At 33.1% G+C, this 18,369-nt stretch overlaps 1 protein-coding gene across 2 annotated transcripts; it reads left to right on the forward strand.

Moving 5' to 3' along the window:
* Positions 1–11,545: 11,545 nt before the first annotated feature.
* Positions 11,546–15,378, forward strand: LOC111018576 (uncharacterized). 2 transcript variants are annotated; one of them, XM_088126382.1, is made up of 4 exons: positions 11,546–12,583; positions 13,219–13,478; positions 14,667–14,756; positions 14,891–15,378. In XM_088126382.1, the coding sequence occupies exons 2-4, from the start codon at positions 13,368–13,370 to the stop codon at positions 15,173–15,175; spliced, it is 486 nt and encodes a 161-aa protein (XP_087982508.1). In that variant the 5' UTR covers positions 11,546–12,583; positions 13,219–13,367; the 3' UTR covers positions 15,176–15,378. The 2 variants fall into 2 exon arrangements, with proteins under 2 accessions (XP_087982508.1, XP_022150415.1); XM_022294723.2 differs by having other exon boundaries at positions 11,552–12,583; positions 13,219–13,484; positions 14,891–15,376.
* Positions 15,379–18,369: the final 2,991 nt, after the last annotated feature.

Raw genomic sequence — 18,369 nt, forward strand, 5'->3', positions numbered from 1 at the left:
TCCAGAGGTATTTTCATATTTTCTTGTTCAATTCATGAGATTCAGATCGTCATACCGTGTGTTTTTTTTTAATATTTCGTTACAAACAAGAGCGATTTTGCACAACCACTTTGTGTTCTCGCAAAAGTTTGAATATTCGGAAATATTTTCACTCACCTATCTACATACTATTGATTTTTGTTTTGATGAAATAACAAGTTAAAAAAAAAAAGGATATACATTACTTGAAAATCCATTGATTAAATGAATTTACAGTAATTAATTAATGTGTATTTAGTTTACCATTTGTAGTATAAGAGTATAGAGGTTTTGTAGCCCCATTATCAACTAATAGAATATGATGTATAGTAAATTATAATTTTTTCCTAAATATATACTTTAGTTCGAGTGTGCTTTTGTACTAAAAAAAATAAAAAATTCGAGGGTGCTTTTAAAAGGTAATTTTTAAATAAAAGTATTGCTTTTTTTTTTGGGAAGAATTACTAATTTAGTGTGGTGTTTAGTATATACTTTTATTTAATTTTATTTTAAAAGACTAAAAGTGCTTAATAACAATAAAATACATTTTTAAAAACTAAATTGATTTTACCATCGGTAGTTGGTGGGGCCTGTGGTTGAATGGAGTTACCCCTCCTCCGTTTGAGCCGTGTGGGGTTCATAGATCACTCCCCCAATTAATTTAAAACATTTTTTGAAGAAACATTTAAAAGATTATTATTTAGAAGGTGACTCTAAAGTGATGGATCGAAAATTGCTTTAAAGTATATAGTAAGGAAAAAAAAACATATTTGTGATCCGTAGAATTACTTTAGAACGTAGCATAACCAACCAAATTAAAACAAATTAATTATTAAAAGTAGTTATAAAAAAAAAGTAACCAAATGCATGATTAGTATTTTGTGAAAACGTGCTTAAACTAAAAGTTAAATCAAACTCACCTTTAGAGTCCTTATTTCATCTCCAATGTTGAAAAAATAACAAAAATCCATAAGTTATACTTCCATGTTAGGCTAGGCATGTGATTTTGGGTCGGGATATCCTCACCCTCCGAACTGGACGTGAAAGTCGCCCCTTATCCGAGAATAAGTACTTTTAGTCGAAGTATTGTTAGAGAAATATATAGAGAAACTTAAGGAAACACGAAAATAAACAATTCAAACCCAACGTAGCGTTCTATGGATTTTGACCCAAAATAACATATGCGACACCCATATCTTTCATTTCAAACTTTCTAGTCAATATTTGTTTTGTAGCAAAAATAATTTCTTTATTGCTACCAATTATTAACATATCACCATACCAGCATATAGTTAGAACTCCATTTGAGTTCCTTTAACATATAGACACATTTGTCACATTCATTGATTTTGAAGCCATTTGTTATCATAACATGGTCAAACTTTTCATGTCATTGCTTGGACGCCTGTTTCAAACCATGAAGAGATTTAATCAGGTTACATACTTTCTTGTCTTGTCCAGGAACAACAAAATCATCTGGTTGTTCCATATATATTTCTTCCTCTAATTCACCATTTAAGAAAACTGTTTTTACGTCCATTTGATGTATTTCAAGGTTGTATAAAGTTGCTAAGGCTATTAACACGCGGATAGAAGTTCTAATAACGAGTGAATATGTATCAAAATAATCCAACACTTCTTTTGTTTATAGCCTTTTGCTACAAGGTGAGCCTTATACTTATCCATTGTTCCATCTGCTTTCGTCTTCCTCTTAAAAATCTATTTACAACCCAATGATTTAGTACCATGAAGAATATCAACCAATTCACATGTATGATTATGCATAATGGAATCAATTTCACTTTTTATATAGCATCTTTCCAATATGGTGCTTCTAGAGAAGAAATTGATTTAACAAGTGTTCGGGGTTCATTTTCTAACAAATATGTTAGAAAATCTTGCCCAAAAGTCTTTTCAACTCTTGTTCTCTTACTACGTCTTGGCTCTTAAATCTCATCCAAATTTTCTTGATTAGATGATGATTCATATGTCATTTTCCTTATATTTGACTCGTTTTTCATATTATAAAGAAACACATTTTCAAAAAATGATGCACTCCGTGACTCAATAATTGTATTTGCATGTATGTCAGGATTCTCTTATGTACAAGACACCGATATGCACTACTATTAATTACATACCCAATAAAAACACAGTAAACCGTTTTTTGCCCTATTTTAACCATTTTGGGTAGCCACCTTTGCCAATAAATTTATAAGTCGGTTTTCGTCCATTCCATAATTCATATAGAATTTCTTGTGTTTTCCTGAATTTTATTTAGGATGTAATTTGATGTAAGCAACGCTTCCCCTCACAAATTTTGTGGTAATCCTGAACTAATCAATATGGCATTCATCATTTCTTTAAATGTTCGATTTTTCCGTTCTGCAATGTCATTTGATTGAGGAGAATAAGAAGCTTTATGATAAGAAAACGATAGTCAATTGGATCTAAGAACCCTTATGGTTATGCAAACCCCTAGATCACAAATGGATTTCAACCCAAGGAAGAAGTTAGAACGAATTTACCTTAATGATCAAGATCAAGAGTAGAGAAAACTTGTTTCTAAACTCAAGATTCGAACCACTCCACAAGATAGCTTGATCAAGGCTACTTGAATGACTCTAGCATGCAAATCTAACACTCAAGAATTGCAAAGAAAAACAAGCTCTAAGCTTTTGAAGCAAAATAACAACTTTCATTCAATCATAAAATCTCTATTTCAAAGGAAACAAGCTAGGCTATTTATAGCCTCCAAAACAACCGTAAAAGTAATCCAAAGACATTTGAAAGGTTGTAACATCTAATTACATGATGGCCATAACATCAACTAACTAAAATGTAACTTAAAACACATAAATGAAATGTTTAAAACTGAAAATATAATAAAAAGAGGTTTAAATCCGAGAATTGAAGTCTTGGTCACCCTTCAAAGTCTTTGTAACCTCCCAATTGTAAATGAAGTTTCACTTAAAGTAGTTTGAAGTGTAGTTCCATTGATTGATGGATGACTTGCAATAAATGAAGCTTGAGATGCACTTAAATTTATTTAATACAACTTGAGTTCCTTGAATTGAACTTGGCTTTATTGAATGCAACTTGAGTTAAACTCCACTTCAACTTCAGCTCCTTTAAATGAACTTAGAGTTCATTTAATGCAACGCCTCTCTTAAGCTCTACTCGGAAGATATTTACTTGAAAAGTTCCATCTCTCTCTTGATCATCCCTAGCCGAGCTCACCAAGTATTGAACATGAGAAAGTAAAGCTTGTTGTAGCTTCTTGGCTCTTGATCTCGTTATGGGTCCTTGAGGCATGACAATGGTGCTTCCTTGGTTCACATCATCCTCCGTTTCTTGAGAAGGATTCGTCCTTGAATCATAGCCATCACCTACATCAAAAGGATTCAAATCAACAACATTAAAGGTTGCACTAACACCATACTCACCTGGTAAATCAATTTTATAAGCATTGTCATTGATGCACTCGAGAACTTGAAATGGACCATTTCCTCTAGGATTGAGCTTAGAATGTCGTTTGACGGGAAATCTTTCCTTTCGAGAGTGCACCCACACCCAATCTCTCGGGTTGAATATAAGATGCCTTTGTCCCTTATTAAATCTGGAAGCAATATCGGCATTTTGTTTCTCAATCCTCTCATTGACCTCCTTGTATAGCTTTTGAACGTATTCAACCTTAGCATTAGCATCAAAATTCACAAATTCAGTAGGTGGCAAAGGTAGCAAATCAAGAGGTGTTATAGGATTAAAGCCATAAACAATTTCAAAAGGAGTGCACTTAATAGTACTATGGACAGCCCTATTGTAAGCAAATTCAACAAATGGCAAACAATCCTCCCAAGATTTGATAGTTTTATCAATAACAGCCCTAAGCATAGTAATTAATGTCCTATTTACTCCCTCAGTTTGACCATCCGTTTGAGGGTGACATGTAGTAGAATAGACTAGCTTAGTACCTAACTTTCCCCATAAGACACGCCAAAAATGACTCAAGAATTTTACATCCCAATCACTAACAATGCTATAAGGAATGCCATGCAATCGAACAATCTCTCTAAAGAACAAATCCGCAATGTGTTTAGCATCATCAGTTTTGTGACATGGAATGAAATGAGCCATTTTACTAAATCTATCAACAACCACAAATATACTATCTCTACATTTCCTAGTCTTTGGTAAACCTAAGACACAATCCATTGATATATCCAACCAAGGAGCAATTGGAATGGACAAAGGAGAATATAAGCCATGCGGTTTAAGTCTAGATTTAGCTTGCCTACATTAAATGCAATGCTCACAAACTTTATGAATGTCATGTCTCATCCTAGGCCAATAAAAATGCTCAGAAAGCATGTCACATGTTTTTGCTACTCCAAAATGCCCCATTAATTCTCCTCCATGACCTTCTTTAACAAGCAATTCACGAATAGAGCAAGTTGGAATGTACAACTTACCTTTCTTAAAAAGAAATTCATCAAACAAGTTGTACTCATCCAAAACAGTACCATTTTCAAGAGAATAAAAAATAGAACCAAAAGAAGGATCATCATGGTACAAGGTTTTAATATGCTCAAATCCAAGTAGTTTAGCATTCAAAGTGTTAAAAAGAGCATACCTTCGAGACAAAGCATCAGCAACTACATTCTATTTACCTTGTTTATACTTAATGACATAAGGAAATGTCTCAATGAACTACACTCACTTAGCATGGCGACGATTTAGCTTATCTTGACCTCTTAAGTGTTTTAAACTTTCATGATCAGTATGGATAACAAACTCTTTAGGCCAAAGATAATGTTGCCATGTTTGTAATGCACGAACCAAAGCATAAAGTTCTTTGTCATAAGTGGGATACTTCAAAGAAGCATCATTCAACTTCTCACTAAAGAACATTAAAGGTCTTTGATTTTGCATTAAAACATCACCTATACCTACCCCACTACCATCACATTCAATTTCAAAAGTTAAGTCAAAATTAGGTAATGCAAGAGTGGAGCGGAACTCAATTTTTCTTTCAAAGTGGTAAAAGCACGTTCTTGGTCCTCTCCCCACACAAAAGTAACATTTTTCTTAACAAGTTCATTCAAAGGTAAAGCAATTGTACTAAGGTCTTTTATGAACCTACGATGGAAACCCGCAAGTCCATGAAAACTTCTTACCTCACTTACACTTTTAGATGTAGGCCAATCCCTTATAGCCTTTACCTTTTCCTCATCAACCTCAACACCTTTAGATGAAACTACAAAACCAAGAAAGTTAACTTTTTCCATACAAATACTACATTTCTTTAAGTTTGCATACAAACACTCCTTTTTCAAAGTAGTAAAAACAGAACGTACATGCTTAACATGTTCATTTAATGACTTAGAGTAAACAAGAATATCATCAAAATATACAACCACAAACTTCCCTAAGTATTCACGCAAGACATGATTCATTAACCTCATGAATGTACTAGGTGCATTAGTCAATCCAAAAGGCATAACTAACCATTCATAAATACCATACTTAGTTTTGAAAGCAGTTTTCCATTCATCCCCAATATGCATGCGAATTTGATGATAACCCGATTTCAAATCATTCTTAATAAAGAGACTACATCCATGCAACTCATCAATCATATCATCTAATCTAGAAATTGGATACCTATACTTAATATTTATCTTGTTTATAGCCCTACAATCAACACACAGATGCCATGACCCATCTTTCTTAGGTACAAGATTAATCGGAACAGAACATGGACTCAAACTCTCGCGTACATACCCTTTGGCAAGGAGGTCATTCACTTGCCTTTGTATCTCTTCGGCCTCGCTAGGATTAGTCCTATACGCCGGACAGTTTGGAATGGTCGCTCCCAGAATGAAGTCAATCTTGTGCTCGATCCCCCTAAGTGATGGCAATCCACTTGGCATCTGCTCGGGAAATAATTCCTCAAATTCCTGCAAAAGGGCAACAAAAACACTAGGCAAAGAAGGGTTAAGCTCGTTAGTAAGGAAACAAGATCCTTTGTACAGAAGTACAAGGATATTTCGTTTTGCAATCAAAGCATTCCTAACCTCACTCATTCTAGCACACAAGCTCACACATTTGGCTTTTCTCTCATTTTTCTCACTAGGTCGATTGCTACTCTCTTGCTTTTCACTCAAACTCTTTTTTTCTCTCAATTCTTTTTCTTTCATTTCTTTTGCTTTTGCATCGACCTCTTGCCTTTTCGTTTCAAGTTTACATTGATCAACATATACATCTTTTAGAGACTAAGGTACAAGAGTAGTTTTCCTACCATTATGAGTAAAATGATAACGATTAGCAGAACCATCATACATTACCCAACGATCAGATTGCCATGGTCTCCCTAACAAAATATCTCCGGCATGCATTGAGACAACATCACACAAAACATCATCAGCATACTTTCCAATGGTAAAAGAAACAAGAACTTGCTTATTCACCCTTACCTCCCCGCAATCACTCAACCATTGAAGCTTATACGGTCTAGGATGTGGTTTAGTCTCTAAATTAAGTCTTTTGACCATAATTGAACTCACAACATTGGTGCTGTCGATCACAATACTACAAGGTACAGATTGAACAAGGCACCTAATGTGAAATAAGTTCTCTTTGGTCTAAGCTATCCTCCTTAACTTGGGTGCTTAAAGCTCTCTTAGTGACTAAGGACATATGTGTAGGGTCCTCTTCACTATACTCCTCACTATCACAATCATCATTTTCTTTCTCTATTACCTCATCTTCCTCTGTTGGCTTTTTGGCTCTTAATCTCAAATTAATTAATTTTAATTAATTAATTCATTAATGTTTTGATGATAACAAACTTAATTTTATTTATTGACATTTTTTGTATTTTTAAAGTGTCCACAACGTAGAGCTCGTTACAACGATTCAAATGACTGTTAGATCATCCAAAACGGAGCTCAAACGGAGAAGTTACGATCAAAACAAGAAAGAAAAATACCCGAGAAGATGACGTGGACAGTTCGTAAGCTTGACAAACAAATGACAAGCTTCTTTTTAAAATATATATATTGCAAAAGAAAAAAAAATTAAAAAAAGAAAAGAAAAGAAAAGATTTCAAAAGTTACCAACGGTAACTTTGGTTTAAAAAAAAAGTTTGAATTTTTTACCGTTTTCTCACACACATATATTATTATTATTATTATTATTATTATTATTATTATTATTATTATTATATATAATTCTGTCACATCTTTATGTATATATATATATTTTTATTTTATTTTATTTTATTTTATCATTATTATATATATATATATATTATTCTTAATTTATTTTTTTTGAAAATTATCTCAACCCTTCATTTTTAATAATTAAGATCTAATGGTTCAAAATTAAACTTGATTTTTTTACCATTTTCTTCCCTCTATTTAAACTCAACTTCTTCTTAAAAAATATACAACAATTCTCTTATTCTCAATCCTCCATAACTTCAAAATTCTCATTTGTTAATCTCTTCAAGTTCTCAATTTTTCTTTCCATCTTATTTGTGAGAGAAATTTATTGTTGTGAGGATTGAAATTTTTGTGAGCTCAAATTTGTATATTTACTTTATTTGAGAGTTTGTAAGTGTGTGTTTCAAAATCTTCAACTCATTGTAATGGTGTGATCCTCACCGTGGAGAGGATCGTCTTTGCTCTTGTGAAGAGCAGTGTACCGGTTTGACTCCTACCGTAGAAAGAGTCAGAATTTCAATTTACAACCCAAGAGGTGCTTGGGAAGTGGAGTAGGACAGTTGTGCCGAACCACTATAAAAATTTCTGGTGTCAAATTTCTCTAACCCTCTCTCTTATTTATTTTTGCAATTAATCTTAGAATTTGATTGTTTGCTTTAAATTTCTCTTGTTTGCCTTAGAATTCATTTTATCTTACTTTGTTAAAATTGCATATCTCAAAAAGTGTATTATTTTTGTTTAAATTGAACTCATTTATTAAAAAGTTTATATTTTGTTAATTAAACTCTATTCACCCCCTTCTAGGGTTGCCATATCGATCCAACATCCTCCTCATCGTCCGTCACCAACTCTCCCTCCCTAAGGACCATAGCTCTGATACCAAATGTTAAGAAAACGATAGCTAATTGGATCTAAGAACTCTTATGGTTATGCAAACCCCTAGATCACAAATGCTAAAACCCCCAAATCAAGATGATGTCAACCCAAGGAAGAAGTTAGAACGAATTTACCTTGATGATCAAGATCAAGAGTAGAGAAAACTTGTTTCTAAACTCAAGATTCGAACCACTCCACAAGATAGCTTGATCAAGGCTACTTGAATGACTCTAGCATGCAAATCTAACACTCAAGAATTGCAAAGAAAAACAAGCTCTAGGCTTTTGAAGCAAAATAACAACTTTCATTCAATCATAAAATCTCTATTTCAAAGAAAACAAGCTAGGCTATCTATAGCCTCCAAAACAACCCTAAAAGTAACCCAAAGGCATTTGAAAGGTTGTAACTCCTAATTACATAATGGTCATAACATCCACTAGCTAAAATATAACTTAAAACACATAAATGAAATGTTTAAAACTGAAAATATAATAAAAAGAGGTTTAAATCCGAGAATTGAAGTCTTGGTCACCCTTCAAAGTCTTTGTAACCTCCCAATTGTAAATGAAGTTTCACTTAAAGTAGTTTGAAGTGTAGTTCCATTAATTGATGAATGACTTGCAATAAATGAAGTTTGAGATGCACTTAAGTTCATTTAATGCAACTTGAGTTCCTTGAATTTAACTTGGCTTCATTGAATGCAACTTGAGTTAAACTCCACTTCAACTTCAGCTCCTTTAAATGAACTTAGAGTTCATTTAATGCAACGCCTCCCTTAAGCTCTACTTGGAAGATATTTACTTGAAAAGTTTCATCTCTCTCTTGATCATCCCTAGTCGAGCTCACCAAGTATTGAACATGAGAAAGTAAAGCTTGTTGTAGCTTCTTGGCTCTTGATCTCGTTATGGGTCCTTGAGGCATGACAATGGTGCTTCCTTGGTTCACATCACTTTAGTTTGATGTACAATTTCATTTTCCGAACAAAAACCTTCAAAAGGTGATTCATACTCTCCTCTTCGATCACTTCGAAATATTTTAATCTTTTTTCCTAGTTGATTTTCCACTTCAGCCTTGTAGTGTTCAATGGCTTCATCTTTACTTTTTTAACAAATATACATGAGTCATCAATAAATATTATAAAATATTTTTTACCTCCTCTCGTAAGCAAAAATTTCAAATCACATATATTGCTGTGAATTAATTCAAGAGGTTCAATTTTTCTTTCTACAGAATGAAAGGGAGGTTTTGTCATCTTTGATTTAACACATATTTCACATTTTTTATTATGATCTAATATGAAATTAGGTATTAAATCCATATTATACAGCTTCTTTAAAGTTTTGTAATTAACATGGTCCAATCGCTCATGCCAAATATGAGAAGAGTCAATTAAGTAAGCAGAAGAAACAGTCTTATTATTAATAGTAGAGGACTTCGGTACAACAATCAGTACATTCATCTTAAAGAGACCATCACTCAAATAACATTTTCCCACATAAAACATCATGCTTAGTACAAACTTATCAGAAACAAAGACCAATTTGAACCCATTTTTGCTAAGTAGAGAACCAGACACTAGGTTTTTGCGAATGTTTGTAACATGAAGCACTTCATTAAGGGTTAGTTCTTTGCCAGAAGTAATTTTCACCACCACTTTTCTCCGTCCCTCAACTCTAGAACTTGAAGAATTACCCATGTAAAGTCGTTCTCCATTTTAAAAACCAATTTCTTATTAACTTTTTTTTTTTTACAAAAAATCATAATCACTCGTAAGTGATTGATCATGATGTTTTTGAATCTTTCCAAATTCACTTATATGAATCATTGTTAAGTATTTTTTTTTTAGGATAAGATACAATTTTGGTCTCTAAGTTTAATAATAGTTTTTTTTTTTTTTTGAGTTCTAATAGAATGCTGACGTGACTTAATTTTAATTGATGTGACATTTGAGTTAAAACAAAACTACTGTAGAATGAAGCAATGGTGCCAAAGGTTTTCCCTAGCCCAATGACGATAGTTTTCGTTTGAAGTTCTAGGAGGTTTGTCTTTTCGTTTCTAAATAAATGTAATTAGTTATTATCATATCACCATAAATTATTTTATTTTTATTGTCATTATGTGTGCCTAGATAATTAGGCTCACAACCTAAATATTTTAAACATAAAATTAGAGACGAAATGATAATTAAACGGGTCTTAAATTCAAACTTTCATAAACACTTATGAAAAACAAAATTTTTGAAAAAGGAATAAATTTTTTTGTTGATATAATAAAAAGAAAAAATCGTTATATGTGCTGCATCATTTTTGAGCTTTTGGGCTCATTTGAAGTTTGCTCTTTTTATCTCCAATGAACTTTGCCAAGTGTGTTCTTTATATTATTTGAATTACACGATCTACTCACGGCTTTAGACTTTGAGGAGCTCTCAGTTTTCTGGTAGACTATCTGGAATTCCCAAAATCGTGTTCGTACATTGGGTAAACAACCCTTAGTTTCTCTTGGGAATTGGGCATTAGGTTATATACGTTCCTACAAGTCGGCAAATCTCCCGTGTTTTAGGGTGGTGGCTCCTCCTTATGGTGATCATCTCTTATGTCGTTGGCAGCCCCCACCAGATGGTAGGTTCAAGGTGAATATGATGCTGGGTTTCTCATGGATTCGCTCCATGGCAGGATTGGCGTGGTTATTTGTGATGTCGACAGCCATCTTCTTCTGGCAGCTTCGATGTCACTCTCCCACTGTGTTTCAATCAATTTGGCGGAAGCTCTGGCACTTCTTCGTGGTCTCCATTTGGCTTACAAGGCGGGCTTCCGACCCATCCTTTCTCGAGTCAGATTCCTTATGATGTTTTTGGTCCCTCATGCAGGATTCTGAAGATTTGTCTGAGGTGGGGTGTTTTATTACTGAGATTCGTAGGCGTTGCTCCTTGTCGGGTTTGGTTCGTTTCTCCTTCACCAACTGTAAACGTAATGCAATAGCTCATAAATTGGCTCGAATGGCGGTTGTTCGACAATTGGATCGCGTTTGGACTAAGAAGTTTCCTTCTAAAATTTTCTCTTTAATTACTTCGGTTCTATTTTTCTTTCTTAAGTTTGCTTATCATGTACCCGAAAAAATAATAATAATTAGAAAAAAACTCATACGGATAAAACCAAACAAATTAAACATGAAACATAAAAACATGTCAATTTAGAAAGATATCCTTACCCTCGTGAATTGTTAAAGTTAAACCCTCAAATAAGTGAGATTTGATCCCTTTCACTGTTCTTCACTCTCTATTTTGATAAATAGAATAGGAAAATTAGACACACAACCTTTGATAGGTAAATACGGTTTAAGAAAAATACATTTGATAAGTAAATAAAAATTGAGCAATAATATGAGTTTTTTCTTTTTATCTCCTCCCTGGTGAAAGATTGAGTTTTTCCAAAGGAGGCAGAGAAAACAATAGAGAGGAAAGGGCAGTGGCCTGCTTACCTCATTTCCTTATCCTCCCAGGGATGGCGTGCGTTTTCTGTGCAAAGCAGTTCTTCCATGCTTCTTTTTTTTTTCCAAGAAGTAAGCGGTATGGATCGAGATATAATAGAGACCCCTCTTGTTATTGTGTAGTTGAGTTGATTTTTCGGGAGGATCCTTCTTTCCCACTGGTTTTTGTGATGGTGGATGGTGGTCGGGTGTCGGGAATCTCTTTGTTAGTTGCCAATAGTTCTGTTGCGGCTGACAAAATCAAAGGCAACAATATTATTTATGGTTCATGGCTTCGTGATACGGGCATTTTGAAGAGTTATCAAGCGCAAAATTGAGTAGGACAACCGCTTGTGATTTCGTGGGTTGACTCTTCATCTTGGTTGCATCCTTGTTCATAAAATTTTCATGGTCTAGAGGTAATGATGACGGAGCAAAACGTGCGCGACGGCGGAAGTGCCGTAGCGATCGGCTCGAACATCGTTTTAGAATTTGTTGAGGCTATTCGACTTTATTGTATTGAGATTTGTCAGAATGATTTGGAGAATTTATCTCTATCATGGTAGAAAATCAGTCACAATTGAGAATTCTCCCTCAACACATCATCGAATGATTCGCGAAATACATTCACGGATTTTAATTATGGTGTGTGGTCACCACTGTCTGTAACCATTGGTGAGCAATATCTCCGAGCCGAGTGGGACGGGGCCGGATCAAAGTAAACGTTTTGAAGTTACAGTCATCAAAAAATTTCTATAACGAAAGGCTAGATTACAGAGAAACACAGAAGGAAAGCGAATCGTAATCGTTTTAATTTCTCAGAAATTCAGCAAAATTTTCCTCTCTCTCCTTCCCTAATCGAATTTCTAGGGTTTCAAATTTCTTCAAGTATCCCCAAATACAATGAAACTTCACATTTTCACGCTTCCTCTCGCAAACCGCAATGAGCTGAGATTCTGGGGCAACATGCAGCGCCATGCGAGGCAGAAGGAGCTAAGGTTCGTTCTAATAGCATGCAATGAAGGTTGCTCAGATGCATAAATCGTACAATATTTGGTTAATGAGAGACATTGCGCTGTATTTCAGTGTTTTTAAACTCATAATTAGCTTCTTCTTCGTGGAATATATATTTCTTCATAGCACACATACCATTAAGTATATGATCAATGAGCAATATTGGAGTTTTCACCTTATGTATTTGTACAGAATGTCATATACAGTGCACTTCGATTCAATGATCAAATCTACAACATTACGTCTGATAACCACTATCTTTAGGATAAGATTTACAAAACCATGATTAGGAATGTGGGTCTTGTGTAATAATTCGTGCCCTATAGTCTTGGTAACTTTTAGTTGTTCATGATTTGTCTTTAATTACCTTTTCTCTTCGGCTAATGGAGCAGAGGATATGCTATTGCACTTCCTCAACAAAATGTAATTATATTTCATAGTGGTTTTCTGACCAAGTTTATTGTTATGAAAATGGATGCTTTTTCTTTTATAAGAAACAATTTTATTGATGAGATGTTAATACTGACACTAATGAAACTGAATGTTGAGTAAAGCATTTTATTATATTTTTGTTTGCCAAGACAGTGGCTGAAGATTGACGAGGTTAATTAATTGTCAGGTTTTGTCTACGAAAGCATTCAGGGGAAATTCTATAAATCAAATTTAGCTTGCATCGCCCATGTATTCGAAACAAACTGGTTTAGGGGATGGACCAGCCTCCAGCCTCGTGTGCTCGACCAAGAAGAAGGCCATTTTTTTGCCATTCACATGTATTTTATGGCTCTTCTGCAACCTTCAGAACCGACAACAAAAAGAACACCAACTACTAGAATTGCCAAGATGCTACGTCCGAAGATGCAACCCATGCCAACTGCAAATGTTGTTGTGAGAACTATATCCTAGATCTTATTTCAATTCAAAAGGTCTTATTGACATTTGACATTGCCTTCAGCTAGGACAAATATTAGTATAAGGCTAAGACGCACGAACACTTCATTTTGGATAATGTGTTCGTGTTGGACACTTTGACACTCGGACACTTGCTGGACACGTATCAAACACTTGTTAGCTCAATAGATGTGTGTCACACACTAGTTGTACAAAGTGAATATAGATTTGATACTTATTAGGCACGTCGTATCAAACACTTGCTAAACACAAAAATAGACATAAATAGTAATATAGGACAAAATATACAAATTTGAGGGGAAAATAAATGAAACTCATTTTTTAAGCATAAAAATGCATAAGCTTATTGACTTTGAGTTTCTTTCCTGTATAAAAATGATATATATTTAAAAAAGTGTATATTTAGAAATGACGTGTCACCGTGTCCATGTCGTGTCGAATTTGGTGCTTCTTAGGTTTAAGGTTAATCTCCAACCATACGCAGCTTGATTTTGTGTATAGGAATTCTTTAAGTATAACAACATATAAGACACTTTGAAAATATGGCTGGTTGGGAGGAAAACAATTGAAGCCAGGCGTTCTTATAATTTAAGGATGTTTGTTCCCTTTTGTATTTTTTGTCTTTTGGAGGAATGCGTCGTCTTTAGAGGGTTATAGCTTATAGGATTATGAAAATGGAATACATCATCTTCATTAGAGTATTTCGGTTCCAAATATATATATATTTTTTCATCTCATCAATGAAAAAGTTCCATTTTTCTGGCTATTTTGTTGGCTACTGATGATTTTGCTTATGTCGAATGCTTTTTAGTTGGATTCGTTAATTTTGGGGTTGAGTTTGACTACTCATTTACCTGCTTTATGTTGTGGTTAGGTTTCTATGTTGTCATTGGTTTGGTTTGGATATTTCTATGTTTGATTTTTTGTGTTTTATTAGTTGAATATAATGTCATTTTTTGTCTAATTGATGAATAGTTTACTTATTTGGTTTATGGAGGTATTAGTTTCTAAACTTATTCAAGTTTAAGGTTAAATTTGATGAAAATTGACTTGCTCGGTAGAGTAAGTAAAATCGTGCAAGTTAATGATTATGTGCCTTTTCTCTTTTGAACTTCATTGGATCTCAAACGTTTATATTTCTCATGTGTGTATTTGCAGCCAGGTAAAGGACTTAGGCTTTCTGAACGACGAAAAAGGAGGCATCCATATGTTAGCGTTTACACTGATTCCGAAGATGAAGACTTAATGGTGAGACTAAATGTTGTTCTGGTACTTCTTTTTCTTCTTCAACTTAACTCTTTGATTGGTTTGATGCTTCGAAATGTATTACGGAAATATAACCTTCATTTACACCTAGACTAAAGCTCAGTAACTTGTCACAGAATCTCAAGTATAAAATGCTGAGGAGTCAGAGGGATTGTAACTCGAAAAAAGTTTTGAGTTTGATATTAGATAATGAACCTAGTAGTTCAGAGGACGAAACGAGCCAAGATGATATTGGAAATGGGAATGATATAGAGGATACTGATGTGGATGATATTCAAAATGATGATGAGGGCGAGGGTGAGGGCGAGCTTGAGCCTGAATCTGAGGACGAGAGCGAGGAAGATGAACAAGAGGATGAAGGCGAGGAAGATGACGACAACAAAAGAGGTGAAATCAAGTAATAATTAAAAAAATCCTACCAGTTAAATGGTAGGATTTTGAGTTGTTTAGTTTGTGTTTGGGATGCAGAGTTGTTTAGTGTAGAGTTTTGATGTCTACCGACTATTATTTTACTGCGTTGTACAATCGGAGCTAAATTCTAATTATCTTTTAAAATTTTAGTGAGTAAAAAGATTTGTTCTCGCCAATTATAAATTTGAAATTTTAACTTATATTATGTTTTATTTCATAATTTTGTTTAACAACACGTGAGATGTAAATTCAAATCACTCGTTTCAGTTGACCTACGCTCTTGGGAAAAAAAAATCTAGTCAAATCACCTAGCAAATGAAAAGAAATAGAGAAACGTAACTCCCTTCTTCTATTCCTTATTTTTGACGTTTTGTATAAGGTTTGTTAACTCGTGAATCAAAATGAGTATTAAAATTATTAAGTTTAAAATTATTAAGTTTTAATATATGGAGAATTGTGACATATCATAAGTTTTAACTTTTAACTAATATTTAAATATAATTTATATAATATTAAAAAAAAACTAAACTAAACATGGACAAATAAGCAGGAAAACGCATATTCCATATTTAAAAAAGTTAAATAATGAAAAAGGTTTTAAAATTTTAAAGTTACAAAATTTGAATAATTAAAATTGGTTTAAAAATAATTTTGGAATGTGATCCTCTTCCACTTCCATGGTAAAACATTTCAATTTCATGAATTTTACGTGTATGATCCATCATTTTCCTTTGCAAAAATCAAAATTCAATTTCTAGGATCTTTTTTGTTCCCTTCTTTTTTGTTTGTGCAATTTTATCATCGTGAAAAAAACTATAGAAACTTTTGTGTAATTAACCATTTCTTTTTCTTTCAAAAAGAAATGAAATTATGTTAAGAAAATATGTAAGGCTAAATAAAAAAAATCCAAAATTTTATCATTTTATATAAAAAATCATCGTTATTTTAAAAGTTTAAGTACTACTATGAATTTTCATAGAGACGTGATAATTAACATAGAAGTTTGTTCAATTATGTCTAAAAAAGCGAAAATATAAAAGAAGTTATCGTTTTTTTAATTGACATCATATTTTGGTAGACAATAGGGAAGCAAATTAACTATCAAAATTTTTGGACAAAATTTGGATGTCAATTGCCGTGTCATTCCATATTCTAGGTATTTTTAAAACTTTTGTGAAAATGTGTAGTATTGAAACTAATTTTAATATGATAGAGGTATTATTTATATATAGGGCAAACTTCAAAGATATTATTTGTTAAAAAAAGGGGAAAAAAACTAATAGCCAAAAGTAAAAATAAATATCAGGTTTAAATATTATTTTGATCATTGTAGTTTCGACTTTGGTTGATTTTGGTCTTACTTTCAAAACGTTGTTATGGTCTCTGTACTTTTAACTTTTATTCATTTTAATTTATGTACCTTCAAAACGTCCGTGGATCAAACCCCTATAAACGTATGACCAACGGAGGGAGCAACGTGTTGATTATGGCAGGGACGTGTAGGCAAGTACGCGATACACCCCACTACAAGATATTTGTAGCGGTTCAGGGTGGCGGGAATGTCCCCTAATGACTCTCCTCCTGGTCATCTCTGACATCTATAAAAGATACGAGATACCATGACCATAAGATAAGTGAAAAAGCTGTCACTAAATATTAGGGTGTTTACCATTTCTCTCCTCTCTCGTGATTATTAACTTGATCGTTGTAGGACATAGGTGTCAAGATTCGTTGCTCCAAGTTAAATTTGTCCGAAGATCCCTGATTGAAGGACACATGGACTCTTCGAATGTCGACATCAACGTACAACATATGAAACCATTTAGTACACATTTACCACTACATTCCAAAATTTAGTAACTAAAACATTATGTTAAAATAAATGACATAAAAATAAAAAATAACCAATATAGTCATTTTTTTAAGTATAGAAATAAAAAGAAATAAAAATCCAAAGTAACAAAAATAAAATAAAACCGAAAATTTAGAGATCAACAAACGTGATGACTGAGAAAAAGAAAAAATACCATAAAGAAAGGCGATGGATTACTGAGAAACAGAAAAGGAAAGCAAATCACAATAGTATAATTTATCAGAAATTCAGCAATTTTTTGCTCTTCCTTCTTCCCTAATCGAATTTCTAGGGTTTCCAATTTCTTTAAGTAGCCCCAAATCCAATCTCCTTCATCTTTTCTTCACCATTCCTCTCGCAAACCGCATTAGCGAACCAGATGAACTCCGCCGCTATGTCACCGCGCCGCCGCAGAACCCGCCGGACGCTTCCCTTCCCCGAGGAGCCGCCCGCTGCCGCCGCCGCCGTGGTTTCAGAGACGCCGCACAATGGTGAGTACTTATGAACCAATCCTTTAAATTGAATGATGATTTAAATTCCACATCTTTTTACTTTTACTTTTTAGTCAAAAATATATATACATTTTTTTTTTGAGAAATAAAATTTTTTTTTTTTAACATAGAGAATGTTGAACTATGTTCGTATTATTAATATGAAAATTTTCGATGGAGTTAATAGGTTGGAATGCTATTTTTATTAGCAATCTATGTATTGGATGTTGCGAGATAATTTATTTATTTTTAAATAAAATATAATAACTTTTTAAATTATTTGTCGGATATTACAAATATAAGGTTTCATTTTGTAAAAGAAAAATTAAAAAAATAGCAATAATGATTAATGAAAGTATATTACAAGCATCTTGCTTTGAAAAAATTTTGTTCTTAGAAATTAAGATTATTAATTATTATTATTCACTATCATATTTAGAAGAAAATAAATTAAGTCAAATTTAGAAAATGAAAAATATACTTTTTGTTTTCTCCTAATTATTTTTCTTATTTAAAAAAAAATGGATCAATTTGTTAAGATATCTATCTCGAATTAAAATGCTGTGGTTTTAAAAAAGAACAACTAGTTTCGAAAATCTATATTCTGTACTTTAAGTTCGTCGTTTTCAAAATAACTCCTAAAAACCAAAACATAAAATCAGTGTCAAATCAACTTTTATAATATAAAAACATACAGTAAAATACATCTCACATGTAATACACCTAAATATTTTTAGTACTTTTTTAAATATAAATATATCAAATAGTAATTCTCGATTTGGTGTTTAATATTTTAACATTCTCAATTTTACCATTGATTTATCTCCAACCAATAGGTTAT

Source organism: Momordica charantia (assembly GCF_013281855.1).
Source record: "Momordica charantia cultivar OHB3-1 chromosome 7 unlocalized genomic scaffold, Mcharantia_2.0 BLBB01000007.1, whole genome shotgun sequence".
Classification (NCBI taxonomy): domain Eukaryota; kingdom Viridiplantae; phylum Streptophyta; class Magnoliopsida; order Cucurbitales; family Cucurbitaceae; genus Momordica; species Momordica charantia.